Raw genomic sequence first — 15,375 nt, 5'->3', positions numbered from 1 at the left:
GGAGGGTGTGCAGCTCGGGGGCTTCATGCACCTTCTTGCCCCACTCATCTGGGTGAAGGAGTCTGGTGCAAGAGAACTCCAGCACCTATCTTCTTTCCGGGAGAGCAGCAGAAAGGATGAGGGTGGCCCCAGGAGCCATGATGCCTTGGAGACAAGCAGATCTGATCACACTCAAGATCCCAGTGCTCCTCAGAGGGCATCTTCCGGGGGTCCACTCCCATGTCCACTAAATGGGAAAGTCCACCAGGCAATTGAAGGGAAACTGCGAGTAGAAACGTGTGGGAACAAAGCCTCCACCCAGATGCAGAGTTATGCAGTATCCTACCCCGGAGTAACCGAAGGCAGAGCAGGACCCCAGCCGCATGCCCAGCTCCCTGTCCCGGGGGGCAGCTATTTAGGGTGGAGAGGAAGGCAGTCCTCTTTTATGGCCACCTCTTTGGAAATAATTTTTTTGTTGCTGCTCAATAAAATCTTGCCACAACAACACAAAATCCTCTCACCATTACTAATCTAACTCTCCCTCCAGGAAATGCAAGGCAGGAAACATTGTCTGCCTGCCGAGGTATTTTATGGTACAATTCTTTAAGCAGTGCCTCGGCACTTTATGTCATTATCTGATGTTTGTGAATTTAGGAAGTGCCATTCAATTACCCCACAATCTGATTAACACATTGCATGTAGTTATTTTGTTCTGCTCTATTTTATATCAGTGCTTCTGTTTTAGTGTATTGTTCTACTTGTTGCTGGCCAAAATATACCTCAGGCCAGTCTAGACCTTTCTGTTAATGCAGTTTCTTTCTGAGGCTTCAGTCAAGATAATCGGTTTGTTACTACGTTCTTTCTCGATGCAGAGAAAAATAAAATGATGTTTTAAAAGAAAATTACTTGGAGACATCGTTTCTGGGGGCTGTCTGTGTCAGAGCTATTGCAGTGAGGCAGAGCTGAGATTTACTGAGCGTTTGGGATGCGCAGGGCCAGATCCTCAGCCTTCTGCTGTTTGTATGTGGCTCCCAGATAGTCAAATTATTCCAGACACCCTTGCCTGTGATATCATCTCTGCTTAAGAGACTGGTGATATGCAGACAGCAATCAGATAGCTGAACTACAACGAGAAATATTAGATGAGTGCGGCTTAGAGCAGGGGCTTTGCTTGCAGTAAATTGAATTCATGTTGTCATAGAAGATCCAGTTCTGCCCCCCTGTGCAGAGGTCTGGGAACAGCAACCTGTTTTGGAGCTCTTGCAGTGTGCCACATTGCTAGTCAACAGCAAAGAAACGCATTTTACATTTGTCCCTACAGTAGCATAGAGTGGAGCATAAAACCACTTTATTCTTGATTACAGTGTGGTGTGTAACAGCAGGATACAGGAACAAGGACAATGGTAATTCTGGAATAACAACATGTAGTCTTGCATGCACACATTCACCTTTTTTATGAACACCCCCCCCCCCAAAAGCATAATTTCTCTTTGTAGCCACATGAAGCCTGTGATAAGTTTTTAACTAAACCAAGGATAAATGAAGAATTTTTTAGGTCTTGGTAGATTACAGACTCACTTGAGATAGGGAGTCTCAAAGCCAGAGGAAAAGATTCACAGGAAAATATTACTGCTATGGGAAGAAACAATGCTGGATTAGAAACTGGGTAGATTTTCCAGATTTATTGAAAAATTATCTTAATACTAAAGGATCCATCATATGGCTACCAATGTTTATCGCATCCACGTGGCCATAACCTCCCTGAATGTTTGCCCTCTAAGAACTTGAAATAGCAGGAAGACTTTTATTTAAACTTCTATGTGGAGCACATATCTGTAGAAATGATAAAATATTCCTATGCCCAAAGTCACTTTACTGAGCCCACCATAAAGATACTCTTGAATACCACAGAGGGGGTTTGCCAGGTGCGTCCACTCTGCCCTTCCCATTTGCAACATGTGTCTGACATTTCCTGAAGCTCACCCTTCCAAATGCATGGAGACAAGTTGTTTTTGATTGCTCCTAATGCCTGTTTTCAACCCACCTGCTTCCACACAATTACTGTTGTCCCATTCCCTCTATTTCTTATTAATGGAGTTCCTTGTGCAATCCTACATCACATCTAGCATAACAGCTCTCACTGCTCTGCCTGCTGCCAGTTATCTCCTGTTGTTCCTCATGGACCCTATAGCAGGACTCTTTCCTTGTTTCTCTTTTTCTCCCTGCTGCCCTATGGAGTAGCAGGGATTACTGGAAGAAAAGAGCTGCTTTTGGAGCAGTCCTGGCTGGCTACCCAGGCCCTCAGAAACAGCACATGGATCAGAGGGAGATCTCCCCAGTGGACCTATCAAAGGGTAGGTGTTGGTCAGACATGGGAACAAAGCTGCTTGCTAACAGATACCTTGCCATTCACAACTCCTGAGTGACCAGGATGATTTCAGCCAGGCAGGAGAGGCAAACTGAAGAAGCAGCCCAATTTTTGGTAACTGGGGATTTCAGATGTGGAGGTGGATAGGGAGAGCCTTGGGTTGCAGGGCTCAAGAGGGGACAGACTATGTTCCTGTAGCCTCGCTAACCACTGCAGAGCTGGCAAATGCCATCTCTATCAGTGGCTGGTGCAAGTTCTGAGGAAGCCTTGTTTTCAGGCTTTGTCATTCTTGTCACCTGGAGAATAATTAATACTAATCCTTCTGTGATTATTGCTTCCCTTCCAAATAAGCTCACAATCAGTTCAAGGAATCTGAAAGTCCAGTTACTCAGGATGTTAAGAATACAACAGGAACCACTTTCAAAGGAACCCTTCAACTTGTGGTATTTGTGAATGAGATCCAAATAGCATTATTCATTTATTTTTCAGGAAAATGATTTCATTGATACAAACAGGCCAAATCCCGCAAGCTCCATTCTGTGACTACAGTTCCCTTACACTTTCAGTTACATTTTTATGATTTATCTGCCCACCAAGTCTTGAACATCTCCCAGGATAATAAGAAAAACAATTCTATTTTCTATTTAAAACTGAGGCTGCCTTTAAGCCACATGTATGAATCAGGCTTCTTTTAAAGCACAAACATGTTCTGTCCCACAGTTTCTTCCGTGACTGCCTTAAATCAAAAGTGTATTCTTTTATGCAATATTCCTTATTTGTTTTTCCATATGCTTGTGATAGAGTTGAACCACTTAACAGTGCCTAGTACATTATTCTTCACCTGTTTTCCATAATAATGGCTTTCAGCTGACTCTCTAAATGTTATGCCATGTAACAGAGCGGGGAGGAGAAAGCCTAAGGACTCGCTCCTGTTTGCAGTTGCTGCAAGTTTTTCTTGAATGTCTTTGGTATTAAGAAGCCTATTTTACCTGCACAGAATACCACTTGCTTGCCATTAAGGGGAAACATTACACTAGTCCAGATTTAAGGCTACTTATTCTCATGATTTCTTAATAATACCCACAGCCAGCAGATGAATAACTCTTGGTCCTACACAGAAATGTCTTTTAAACTTCAGAAGTTTTAGGTAATGTTGTCCTGTTGGTGAGAAATCCAGTGCACCAGGAAACTACAGGAGAGAGTAGGGAGAGATTCATCGAGGCCTCAGTATCTGTAAAGTATGTTGATGTTTGCCAAAACCCAGATTTATGTCACTAAAAGTTTAGAGTGTCCCATGTTGCTGTTTCCCCAGCTCTCCTGTAGTATGCATATATCCTGGAACCCAAATACCATCTGTGGTGGGCATAAATTCAAATGCTTTCAATAAATGGAGGTTTTTTTCTTCCATATGTAATTTCACAGCATCTACTATTGAGAGAGTGCTCTTGTTTGGAAAGTACAAATCACTCATTGTACAGCAGGGCGCCTTTGTTAACAAGCTTGGTGTAGCTTTTGTTTAATTCCTCTGGGCATCTCTAACAAACAAGTATTCTTTAAATCTCAACTCAATAATCGATATATTTTTCTTAGTTTACAGAGCAAATAATTACTTTCTGGGCTGACTTCACGAGGCCAGGGAATGTATATATATATATATATAGTGCAGAGAGAGAAAGCTGAGAATCATCCACTGAACTCAACAGCGACAGATTTGCAAGTAAGAGACGATACAACCGTCTCCGCTATGAAGACAACAAGAAGTGTTGCCCTTCTTGGGCTTGCGCTTCTCAGCTGCCTTTCTGGTAAGCCAGTTTTGCTATGCTTGTATCTCCAGTCCTCCTGAGCCTTTGCCTTTACATATACATCCTAAAGGAGAGTTCAGCCTTTTGGAGATGTGATGATAAACATTCTCATTTAATGAACTTAATTAATTAATCCTTCTGCCAATAGATAGGTAGGATGCATTTGTCTGATTTAAGCTTATGTACCTTAGTGGGGATAATAATGCTGCAAAAATAGAAAAGTTTACATCCTATTTCTTCTTTAGTGAGTCAAAACTTCTGGTTTCACAAATAATTGATTTTTTTTAATCTTAGTTTATAACTTCTTGTTTATTTGGAATCGATAAAACTTGGGCAAACAATCACTTCTCAGGAATGAGAAAGTCTATTTGGTTACTCTGTTGGGAAACTGATGATTCCAAGGGAATTTTATTCAAGGACATTGTGCAGTATTTATATTTTATAATCTCTGTTTTTATTGTAGATATTGTTACTGCTCAACGACTGGTGAGTAGTAGATTTTCTTTGTCATTTAGCCTTGATGTCTAAGCCTAGATGAATAATTCATACTTCTACTGTATCCCAGGAAAGGCTGAAGGGGAACAAAAACGGAGAGTGAGACCAAAAGGAAGAAGAAAAGTGCCCTTAAGTATTATGCCACCTCTTTTCCCCAAAATAAGAAATGACCTTTGTCAGAGAAAGATAACTTCCCATGTTGGTGACAAAAAAGACAGCGATTAATAATGCAGAGTGAGAGCCAGCACAGCACAGGGTGCCAGCAGAAAATCTATGCAGCTATTGAATAACTGCCTAAATATCTTCCCTGTCTTGATTCCCCAGGGAATGATCATTTTTGGCTGCAATTCTTGCAGAAAGTACTTTAAGTCTTAATAGCAAAAAGGTGCTTTTATATGCTGTAAGAAACAAGCTACATTTTATTCCTTCTCTTTTTCACTATGGAAGAAAGATAGAGGAAAAAAAAAAGATTGACAGTAGTCTCCCAAAGCAGAGAAAACAGGATCCACATAAGAACACCATTCTCTCCATTTGGAGACATCACAAATGCTCTTTGACAGGCCTCCTGCGACATGTACCCGTTCTCTGGAGAAACAGAGTTTAACTGTCCCACTGATTACGAACCCATCTGCGGGACTGACGGTGTGACCTACCCCAATGAGTGCTCCCTCTGCAGAGAAATCTTGTGAGTATAAGGTCTCCTGATTGCCTACAATGCCCATTCAAGCAGCAGACAAAAGCCTTTGGGGTTGTGACTAATCGGGGGTGGACTAGATTTTTTGTAAGTTTCAGTCTGCCTTAATGCCCGCGATCTTCCGTGTCAGAGCTCCTGAATCTGATTAATTACTGGGGCTTTATGAGCGGAGAGATTTAGTGAGTGAGATGACTGCATGGTATGAGCAGAATAATTCTTCCTTTCCTTCTCTCTCTCTCTCCCTCTAGCCGTAACCGAGCCATCGACAAGAGGCATGATGGAAGATGTGTTAAGGTATGGTCTGAGATCAGCTCCTTCTCCTGGTGCACTGAGCAGTGCTGGGTGAAACAGTGGCAGAGAGCTAGACAAAAAACTTGCCCAGGATTAATTCTGTATTAAACCCACACAATTTCAAACTGCCAGAAGTTGAATGAAAAACAAGAATTTCAGATTTACAAAAATTCCTTTTACGTTTTGTATGAACTGTTAAACTCACTGAGTTTTAAAACATTATCTTCTCTGTAAAACCAGACTTCAGAATGGAAGCCTTTGTTTTCAATAACACTTCAGCATTATCCAATCAGTTTTCTTCAGACTTAGAGGCTCGTTGAAGCCAAGAAATTCCCAGAGAAAGTTTGGAATTTGATTAAATGGTAATTTTGTAACAGAAAAAAACAACTCTATCAAAACATTTAACATAAACTTCGTTTATCAATGTATGGAGCTACTGTGAAGTGCAGAAGCATCTCTATTTTTAGTTTAGAGAGAGAAAGTAAAGAAACACTCCGGCTGTGCAATTTAACATAATACAATGACTTCCATTTCAGTACACTCAGAGTAATTGCAGAAACACCGGGGTGAGAGTAAATTCCATTTTCAAGTGGCATTGACATTTCGCAGCAAAAGTTGCTGCTGCAGGAGGCATTTTAGGCAAAGATGCTTCATGGTGGCATTCACGGTGAAAACAGACAAGATGATAGGGATGCAGCCCACTTCAGGACAATAAAAAACCAGATCCTCCAGCACTCTGCTGTACCCCTGTGCAGGATTTCAATGGTTTAGGCTCCTTCGACTCCTCCAGTCACTCTGGGGCTGCTCTCCCCTTGCAGCTCTGGGGAGAGGGGAAGATGTCTCTTGCACTTTGCTCCATTATTAATGCAAAAGGGAGCAGAGATTAAAATGCTGTTCTGTGACTGTTTCAGTTCGACTGTAGTGGCTACCTGAGACCAATCAGGGGTCGTATGAGCCCATGCACCATGGAGTACATGCCCATGTGTGGCACCAACGGGATTACCTACAGAAACAAGTGCCACTTCTGCAATGCTGTGATGTAAGTGGAGGGCCCGGGTTATGGGAGCGGGGTCTGGATCAGTAGGTGCTCCTGTTGGTATTTAAAGTGTAACAAGGTAGTTTGACTCACGAAGCAGCTACACTGTGCTCATTCATTCTTAACTTGCTTTCTTCCCCAAGGAGCGGACTGGACATGGACCTGAACAATCTTGGAGAATGCGCCAGGGTAAAGAGCAGGAATCTGCACACTGCTGTTACAATACATTTTACAACACAAACTCAATGAATCTTAACTAATTAATAGAAATGCCCACACTGGCCTTGTTCATTTGGCCTGGGAAAAGGATTTGAGGAAAAGAGTTAAAGTATGCCAGTGTCAAAGGGCTTTGACTCAAATCCATGGCTCAGATATGCAGCTGCCCCTCTGACCTAGGAACACAGCAGTCAGTGGGTGCTGACACCTACATTTATCAGGAAACAGGATGAGCAAGAGGTGCTGTCTCATCCTTTCTGCAGGAGAGCAGGAGGGCTGTGTACTGCCAGCACTATTAGTAGTGGTGATTTCTCAGGTGGGAATGCTTTCTGCAGCGTGGCTTGTGACCGTCCACTTTCCGTACACTTGCTTCTGCTAGCCTGCTGAACCAGAGCAGCCAGTGAGAGGGCTGGCTTGGGAACATCAGCATGGTTATCTCACTATTTCATAGAATGGTGTTATTTATAATAGTATTTATTAGATTCTTTGGCCCCTGCCTTCTCCCTGCTTCAGGATGCTCCATGCAAGCATGTTCTCTGCCTCTGAGCTAGCAAAATTGCTAGAACAACAGAGCCCTGCACCTGAAAAGTGCTTTCATGCTTTACCATAGCATAAACATTAAATAAACATAAAGCATCATGTAGGAAAAGACAGGGAACAAAAGCTTTAAAACCTGGTTTTGTTCCATTGTTGCTCCATTATTAGGAGGAGATTGACTGCAGCGAACAGAACGGCGGCAATCTCGTCTGCACCCCTGAATATAGCCCCCTTTGTGGCTCTGATGGCAGAACTTATGGAAACCAGTGCCATTTCTGCAATGCAGTTTCGTAAGTATGGAGCTCACCATATAGCCATGAAACCAGAGGAGCTGGAGCACACACACAACAGCAGCAGCTGGTGTGGAAGGTCTGGAGCTCCTGTTAACCCCTCGGTAAATCCATCCCTGCTCCATGCTCCTCTCACTCCTCTGTCATCCCCCAGGCACTGCACATCTAAAGCCTGAGTGAGTCTTCTACTTCCCTTGCAATTAAATCCAGATCCCCATTTGCAGGCTCATAGCACTGCTGACTCCCTCCCTGACAAAGTGATTTAAATTGTAACTGTAAAAGGTGTCTGAAATTATGGTTTTTTTTTTCCAAATCTCTTTAATGTGAGAAAGCATGTAACCTGGGGAATCGGGAAATATTAAGTGAAGTACTTTATAAGTCGGAGAGCATTGGCTTATTTGGGTAAAGTTAGACTATAAAACTGAGATCCACGTCTGTAATTTTGCTCTCCCTCTTTCTCTTCAGATTGAGCCAGGAAGGTCTGTTCCTCAGGCACCGTGGCGAATGCTGAGCGCTGGAGCTGTGCCCTTCACCCTGATTTTTCCCTTACAAATCCTGAGAACACACACCATCCTCCCTGCTCCTTTGACTGTTGCTCATTGGTCTCTGCTTTGATTGATCAATAAATTAAATGCAACTACTCTCTTTGCCACAGACTGGTTTTTGGTTTGGTGGTTTGCTGTTTGTTTTTTCCAGGGCAGGGGTAATGGTCTTCAGGCTTTTAGGTACTTATCTGTCAGTCAGGAGAAGTTGTGAAACAAACCACAATAAAGAGCAAAGCGTAACACCCATCACACACCAGCCCAAGCTGTCATGCGTGTACGTCACTCCATACCAAACCATCAGAAGAGAAACCAAGCTGCTATAAATTACTGCCACTTTCCCAGTTTCCATGTCTTATAAAGTGAAAATGGTTTTGTCTTTGTATCAGCACTGAGTCTTGGGGGAACTGGTTCTTTTAGGGTCCCTGGCACAGGTGATGTCCCTGGGGAAGAGTGAAGGGGAAAGGTGGCTGTAGTCAGCCCTATCTGTCAGACCTGGGCAAGAGACAGGTCTGGCAGTGTGTTATAGAAAGGAGGCTTATGGCAAAGGGAGGAGGCTATCTCATAGGAAAGAAAATTAGGAACTGCTGCTTCCTTGAAGGGTGTGCCCATTGAGACTGTGTTGATCAGCACAAAATTGCAGCAAGCTGGGTAAGGCTGTAATGAGCCTAATGAGAACTTGAGGAGAAATTAGACTGGGCTCAGGCTTTCAGCTTCTTGGGGAGAGAGATGTGAAAAGTTGTGCTGGGGGTATGTGAGGCAGGGGTAGGATAAAGGACCCTTCAAGAAAAGGTCTTGGATTTACTAACCCTTGAAAAGAAGGGCCAGAAGATGTGCTGGTAGCTCCAAAATGCTTTCTATCTTGGGAAAAGAGCTATGGAGATAACATCTCTGTGAAGCCTAAAGGGTGCACTGGAGGAGCAATGATATATGTGAATGTTCATGATGATGTGCCATCTTTTTGGGTGACTCAAGCTGTTAATAGGCAAACATCCCAGGCAAAAGGTCTCAAGAGCCACAGCTCACACACTCCCTTTCTCCACCTCCCATTCTCTTGATATTTAGCAAGAATATCTGCTGCTAAAGCTGATATTTAGGGCAAAGTCTGTGATTTCTAAGCCTTTTCCTTAGCTCTTGTTTACTGAAGTAAGAAACAATCTAAGTATCCAATGGATGTGAACACAGAGATGGCAAGACATCTCTCATCATTTCTTGTTGGCCATGAGGTTTATAAAGTGGCCACAGACTAGTGGAGTTCTGGTTATAGCACAATACTTTTTTCAACAGCAAGATCCTATGATGAACCTCCTCTGCAGTGGTAGCTTTTGCCTGAGGAAGACAGACACTGGCTTAGGAGCTCAGAAGACTTTGGAAAAGCCCACACAAGAGCTGCTCATCTACTGGACAGGGAGGGCAAATGGGTATGTACTGGGTATGTGGCTGTATCCAGGATGCTTTGAGAGCCTCTAAGCAAGAACTCTTTGGAAGATGGAAAGGTTGTACCACATAATACTTGCCCAGCACAGTAAGTGCTTGGCTTGACACCAGCAAGACTGCCCAGCTACACCCCTTGGCCTGCAAAACAAGGTACATATGCCCTTGTCCGTTCCTGATTTCCACAGGAGTCAGAGGAACAGAAAGATGCCCTCACCCATGCCAGCAAGTAGCCTGTTTCAAGTGCTGTAAAGAAGTGGAAAGGGGTAATAACAATAATCACCTGGTTGGTAATTTAGTCTCTTCCTTTCCTTAGCATGGAAGGGATTGGTCCCTATGGTGCGTATGCTGAGGCTTTAGCCACTCGATTACACTGCAGCAACTGAAACGCTTGGGTAGATAAAGGACTGAGGTACTAAGGCTGTGGTCGTGAGCAGTGACGTATGAAACGAGAAAAGGCAAACAAGTAGTGCTGCGAGCGGCAGAACTGAGCGTGGTTTTGAACGGCGCTGCGGCTGACTGCCTTGATAACTAAATTATATGTGAGGCTGGGTCGTGAGCTCACCCTTAATAGACATCTGAGAATTCACCTGTCAGTCACGGTTTCTCTGCTGTGTGGGTTTTAAGATGTCTAGCAAGCTGCAAAGTGTAATGCTTCCCCAGGTGTAGACATTCATAACATTGATCTCACTCAGAATCTCTCTCCTTTGCTGGCTGAGGATGTTACTAGCATCTTTCCTCTGTTGTTAGAAAAATGTCTTAGAATGTATTTTTTATTTATTTTCTTTTTTACTCCTATGGTTAGAATTAGTTGCAGATTCAAAATTCGCTGGGGAAACTAATAATCAGATATATCTAGACTCATTGCTCTCCTAAGCCTTGTCTCCTTAGGCAAATATATTAAAATTTAAAGCTTATTCTGATCTGGACATATATTTTGCAAATAGTGGAGCTGAACACAAATCCTCAAGCAGATTTGGCTGGAAATAGATCTCCAGTTTCCCAATTCCCCATCAAATTCCCTGCATTGCTACTTGCTGTGGGAGAGGAGCCCTAACATATGTTTGTGAATGCGAAAAGCTGGAAAACACTGACAGCTAGAGTTTAAATAGTTCAGGGGGGAGAGTCAGCAGTCCTATCTGGGACTGTGCACACAGCTATGAGAGCATGTCACACTGGAGCGCTTCTCCACCCCAACCCAACAAATTTAGATCCATCCTCAAAAATAGCCAGGGAACAACGTATAATTGGTTTCACAGACAACACATTCTCATGGTGTGATTTATTTCGTAACGTCTAGTGAGTGTCATCACGCCGCACTCAAAGCCTCAGAGCTGGCATTCAGTGAGGGCCCAGAGAATGAAAATTACCAGCTTCCCTGATGAATCACTGCTTTGAAAATTCACCCTTGTGAGAATCCTGTGACTATTTAGATAAAAAAAAAAAAAAGATATTACAAGCCCATCTATCACTCATATAATTATCCCTTTCTAGGTTTGATGTGGACAGGGCAGCATTCCTAAAGCACCATAAACAAGGCCAGGACCAATAATGGCTTTAGAAATGAAGTGGAGAAGTTCTCACAATTAAGGTGGAGAACGAGGACAGCTACGGATGGGAGCATAAATACACAGAAAGGCAGGTCTGTGTGTGCACTGTGGCCTCCAGTGCTGAGACGACACCTCCTGCATACATTGCTTGGCTTGGACTAAACAGCTACCTGCAGCATGAAGGCAACAGGTGCCTTAGTGCTTCTCAGCCTGCTGCTGCTCTCTTTCTTCTCGGGTAAGTGATGTTTTCCCTAGCCTAGAAAAGAAAAACAGATCCCAAACCTTTCCTGACAACATAAAATTTGAGAGAGCCTTCATCACCGGATGACAGGCTTGAAGATAAAGCTGAGCAAGTAGAAAATATCTGCGGGACTTGCTCACTCATATGACATATTTCCGCTCCTCATGTGCCTCCGCAGTGAATAACGCAGTGGAGGTGTCACTGGGAGACACAGCGAGCAAATCCTAAGCTGCTCTTTCAACAAATGTACTGAAGCAGAGCGTAATGATGCGGGTTTTTTTTTGGTGCAAATGTTCACTGGAGAGTTTTGCTGAACCAGTTAGAGAAGAAACTCACTCACCTCAGGGTCATCAGCTCTTGTTTTGATCCTAAGCATCTTGGTACTGGTGTTTTCCTTGGAGATGTGAAAATGTAATTAGATGAAAGTTTCAGCTTTTGCTTATGTGGCAGAGAAAAGCTTTAAAATTAAATTTGAATGTCCTCAAGGAGTCAGAGCAAAGAGGGCAAATTAAAAGGAGCCAGCATTTATTTATCTGGAGATTTACACATCTCGCTGATGATCTGGGGAAGCTGAGTGATGGTTTTTGAACCTATAGGTCACGTCAGTGTTAACAATTACTTATGTCCAGCTGACCCAGCTCTGCAAAGTTTGTGGTGACAGTTATTGAAGAGCGTGCAGAACAAGAATTATTCCTACTTGTTTTTCTGTGAATAATTTGAATAAAGAATTCACTTGAGAAAATGGCAAGCTGTGCATGGAGAAAAGAGATGAATTACTTTGTACACATTATTCATTATGAAATATTCATCTGTCTCTAATTGAGTTTTAATTGGGTCTGGGTTCTGTCAGAGTGCTGAAGCTTCCTTCCAAGGCCAGGCAGAATAGCAGCAAATTCTGTGATCTCCTATAAAATAAACAGATGTCAAGAGACATCATCACAAAGTCTTCTGTAGCCACATGTAATATTTATAAAAACTATCTAATGAGCTATTTTGTAAATAATATGCAGATAGCCATAACAGTGACTTTACAATTAAGCCAGCCCAGCCTAACCTGGGGACATGATAAACACACCAGCACCAGGGATAAAACATCAAAGAGCAATACAATCAGCAGAAGTCAGGTGGGTTGATGGGTGATGATGTTCTAGCTGACTGGGTTGGATGGGATTTCCAGTCTGTGGGAGCCCAACTGCAGGACAGCTTCCTCCCATCTCCTGCCCAGAGCACCATCACAGCGGGCAGTGACCTCACTACTGAATCTCTATTCCTGTGTGAGATGCTGGCTATTTGTTCCCCGGTGTTGTGACCCAAATTCTGCAAATCTGCATCAACCCACCCTTGAGCATCAGGCTTCCCCTTAGAGACATGGTAGGGTTGCTCAGTCTCACAACAAGGACTCAACATATGCATCTGGCTGCAGTCTTTGCAGTGCAGAAATATACAAAGGATGAACTGATTGGCTTCAAGCCCAGAGTCTTACAGTGTGTATTTTTGCACTCTTACTGATCAGCAATCCCTGTTCTGCTCTGTATCACCCCATGACATCTCTTTGTATCTTGCCCAGGATGGACTTGTTTCTGGGAGAGTCTCTGGGTTGTGCTATGCTGAGGATGGCTGGAAAGCTGAGCATGGGAGGGGGTCTCCTGCACAGTACCCTCTCATTAGCAGTACCAGCCATTTTCATTGTTCAGAGGTGCAGGAGCTTAAAAGCCTTAAAAGTCAATACAGCTTTAAAATCTCTGTTGAGTGCGGCTCCAGATCCGATATGGCAGCTCACTTTCCCGGGAGTGGCTGCCTTCCAGGAGATTGGGTTATGTGTCTGAGGTGCAGTTAGCAGCTGAATGACTGATTACATGGTATTTTAGTAACATTTTTCAAAAAAGCAAAATACTGAAAAGCAATTCAGATAATGCATTTCCTGCCCCCTCCTCCGCCGCACCAAATGACAGAGTAGGAAAAACCTGGTGTGTGTTTCACTGTTTGCATAAAGGGTTTGTGGCTTTAGTTCACCTCCATTAGAAAATAATGCTGAAATGGAAAAATGTCTGTTTGTTTTTCTCTTTTTCTTTTTTTTTTGTTATTGCAGATGTTGCAGGTCAAGACATTGAAGAGGTTAGCGCAGTTCTCTGCTTACTGAATCTGCACTGTCTGGAGGAATGGGTTTGTAAGATCTTGGTGCATGGTAAAGAGGTTTTAATATCTGCTGGGAGCAGGTGGGTGCTTCCAAGAAGTTCCAACAGTTTGGGGAGTTCACCATTGTACCAGAGATGTTATGTGTGGCCACATTAGCAAGTAGGTGAAGGAAACAGATGGTTGGTTTAGCAAATGCTTCTCATGATTAGGTCTAGGGTGCTTGCACAGGGTTGTGTTTATACACAGCACCACTTTTGTCTGCTTTGCTCCAACCTTCTCATGAAACAAATGGACCATTGAGAGTGTTCTACCCCTCCAAACAAGGTCCAGACACAAAGTACCTGTACATTTCATGGACACAAGTTTTGATTTCAAATAGACTATGGTTTTATTCTCCTTTCACTGGGAAGGCAGAAAGCTCAGCAAGCACCACGCTGAGTGATGGTTTCGCAAGGTGCATGAAGCCATACAGCATTGAGCTAACTTGGCGCCAAACGCCCGAAAGAGCATCTGTGCTGACTCCTCTCCTACATGCCTAGGCTAATCCACTCCTGTCTTCAGGAGATCAAGACTTCTCTCAGGTGACTGCAGTTTCCCTCCTCAAATATGGGGCAAAAGTTCCCCTGAAACACTGCTTCTGCTCCTTTCTGACAGGGCTTTTTCCCTCAGTAAATAGGTAGTGTCATCACTGATGCTTTAGTCCTTTTGGCAGAAAAGGCATTGTACTAGTGACCTTTATCCAATGTGGAAAGTGAAAGAAAGACTATGCGAGTCCTGCAAGGGTGCTTTGTTATTCCTTTTGCAGATTTGTAGAGAGTTCGTAAACAGAAGCGTGTACTGCACAAGGGAGTCCAACCCTCACTGTGGCACGGATGGCATCACATACGGAAACAAGTGTGCCTTCTGCAAGGCAGTGCTGTAAGTGGAAGTAGAGGGGATTGAAATAACAGAGAATTAGCTCCTTCCGTGTCTGTAATGATATTCTTTATGGAGGGGATGCCCTGCATCCACACTGCTCCTCTTGTAGGGATCAGCCCCTGCATTGTGCAAGTAGAATATTTCCTCCTTGGAATGAAGCTGTGTGAATGCAAGTTAATTTAAATTCATTTCTAGGCTTTGCACGCTGCTGGTTGCCATGCTGAGAGGCAGCACGGGGCCTGGGAGGCAATTGCATCCTGCCTGTACCTTCTGCACACACTAATTTGATGCACATTTCCCACTATATGCCACGGGCTGCAACTCTCACTGCCCACTCTTCTGGATACTGAGAAGTGTTGGGAGGAATGCGGGAGCTGAGCTGTGCCAAATTATTCCAAGAAAGTCTGAATGGACTTTGTGGAACAAGACATAAAATCTCAGTGGAGGAACCTGAGCTCCTCCTTTTGCTGAGCTCTGTCACCTTCTAAAGAAGATGCAATCAGAGCCACATGCTTGGACTGAATGTGCTTGAAAAATATTGAGTTTTCCTTAGAAGTCCTTAACTTTTGGTGCACACTCAAGGCTGCCTTATCCTAGGGGAAATCTGAGAGGAGTAAGGAGAGGAGAAAATGGCTTAATGTTGCCTGTGAGGCACCAGGGTACACTAGCATGAGTCAGGCAAATGGTCCTGTTCAGAGGGATGAGCTCCTCGTCCCACACTGCTGCATCTGTCCTACACTGCTTTGTCTAAGACTGTCTTGCTCCTTTACAGGAGAAGCGGAGGGAAAATAAGATTGAAGCACCTGGGGAAATGCTGAGTCCTCAATGTCACCGAGCAGCAACAGC

General features: G+C 43.6%; 2 protein-coding genes across 6 annotated transcripts; both read left to right on the top strand.

The window, feature by feature from the left end:
• Nucleotides 1–2,391: 2,391 nt before the first annotated feature.
• On the top strand, nt 2,392–8,349 carry LOC134157994 (double-headed protease inhibitor, submandibular gland-like). 4 transcript variants are annotated; one of them, XM_062607541.1, is made up of 9 exons: nt 2,392–2,461; nt 3,938–4,149; nt 4,613–4,635; nt 5,205–5,329; nt 5,587–5,632; nt 6,541–6,668; nt 6,809–6,854; nt 7,587–7,708; nt 8,174–8,349. In XM_062607541.1, exons 2-9 carry the CDS (start codon nt 3,987–3,989, stop codon nt 8,217–8,219), a joined length of 699 nt encoding a protein of 232 aa, XP_062463525.1. In that variant the 5' UTR covers nt 2,392–2,461; nt 3,938–3,986; the 3' UTR covers nt 8,220–8,349. The 4 variants fall into 4 exon arrangements, with proteins under 4 accessions (XP_062463525.1, XP_062463526.1, XP_062463524.1 ...); XM_062607542.1 differs by lacking the exon at nt 2,392–2,461 and adding an exon at nt 3,425–3,548; XM_062607540.1 differs by lacking the exon at nt 2,392–2,461 and having other exon boundaries at nt 3,826–4,149.
• A 2,041-nt stretch (nt 8,350–10,390) lies between these two features.
• Nucleotides 10,391–15,375, top strand: LOC134157995 (serine protease inhibitor Kazal-type 6-like). Of its 2 annotated transcripts, XM_062607546.1 has the most exons (4): nt 10,391–11,469; nt 13,565–13,590; nt 14,417–14,529; nt 15,302–15,375. In XM_062607546.1, the coding sequence occupies exons 1-4, from the start codon at nt 11,412–11,414 to the stop codon at nt 15,345–15,347; spliced, it is 243 nt and encodes an 80-aa protein (XP_062463530.1). In that variant the 5' UTR covers nt 10,391–11,411; the 3' UTR covers nt 15,348–15,375. The 2 variants fall into 2 exon arrangements, with proteins under 2 accessions (XP_062463530.1, XP_062463529.1); XM_062607545.1 differs by lacking the exon at nt 10,391–11,469 and having other exon boundaries at nt 13,256–13,590.

This window comes from Pezoporus occidentalis, unplaced genomic scaffold, assembly GCF_034315485.1.
Source record: "Pezoporus occidentalis ecotype Australia unplaced genomic scaffold, CSIRO_AGI_Poc_V1 ctg124, whole genome shotgun sequence".
Taxonomy (NCBI): Eukaryota; Metazoa; Chordata; class Aves; order Psittaciformes; family Psittacidae; genus Pezoporus; species Pezoporus occidentalis.
Note: the sequence above shows the minus strand (reverse complement) of the source record. Positions and strands in the feature narration are given on the sequence as shown.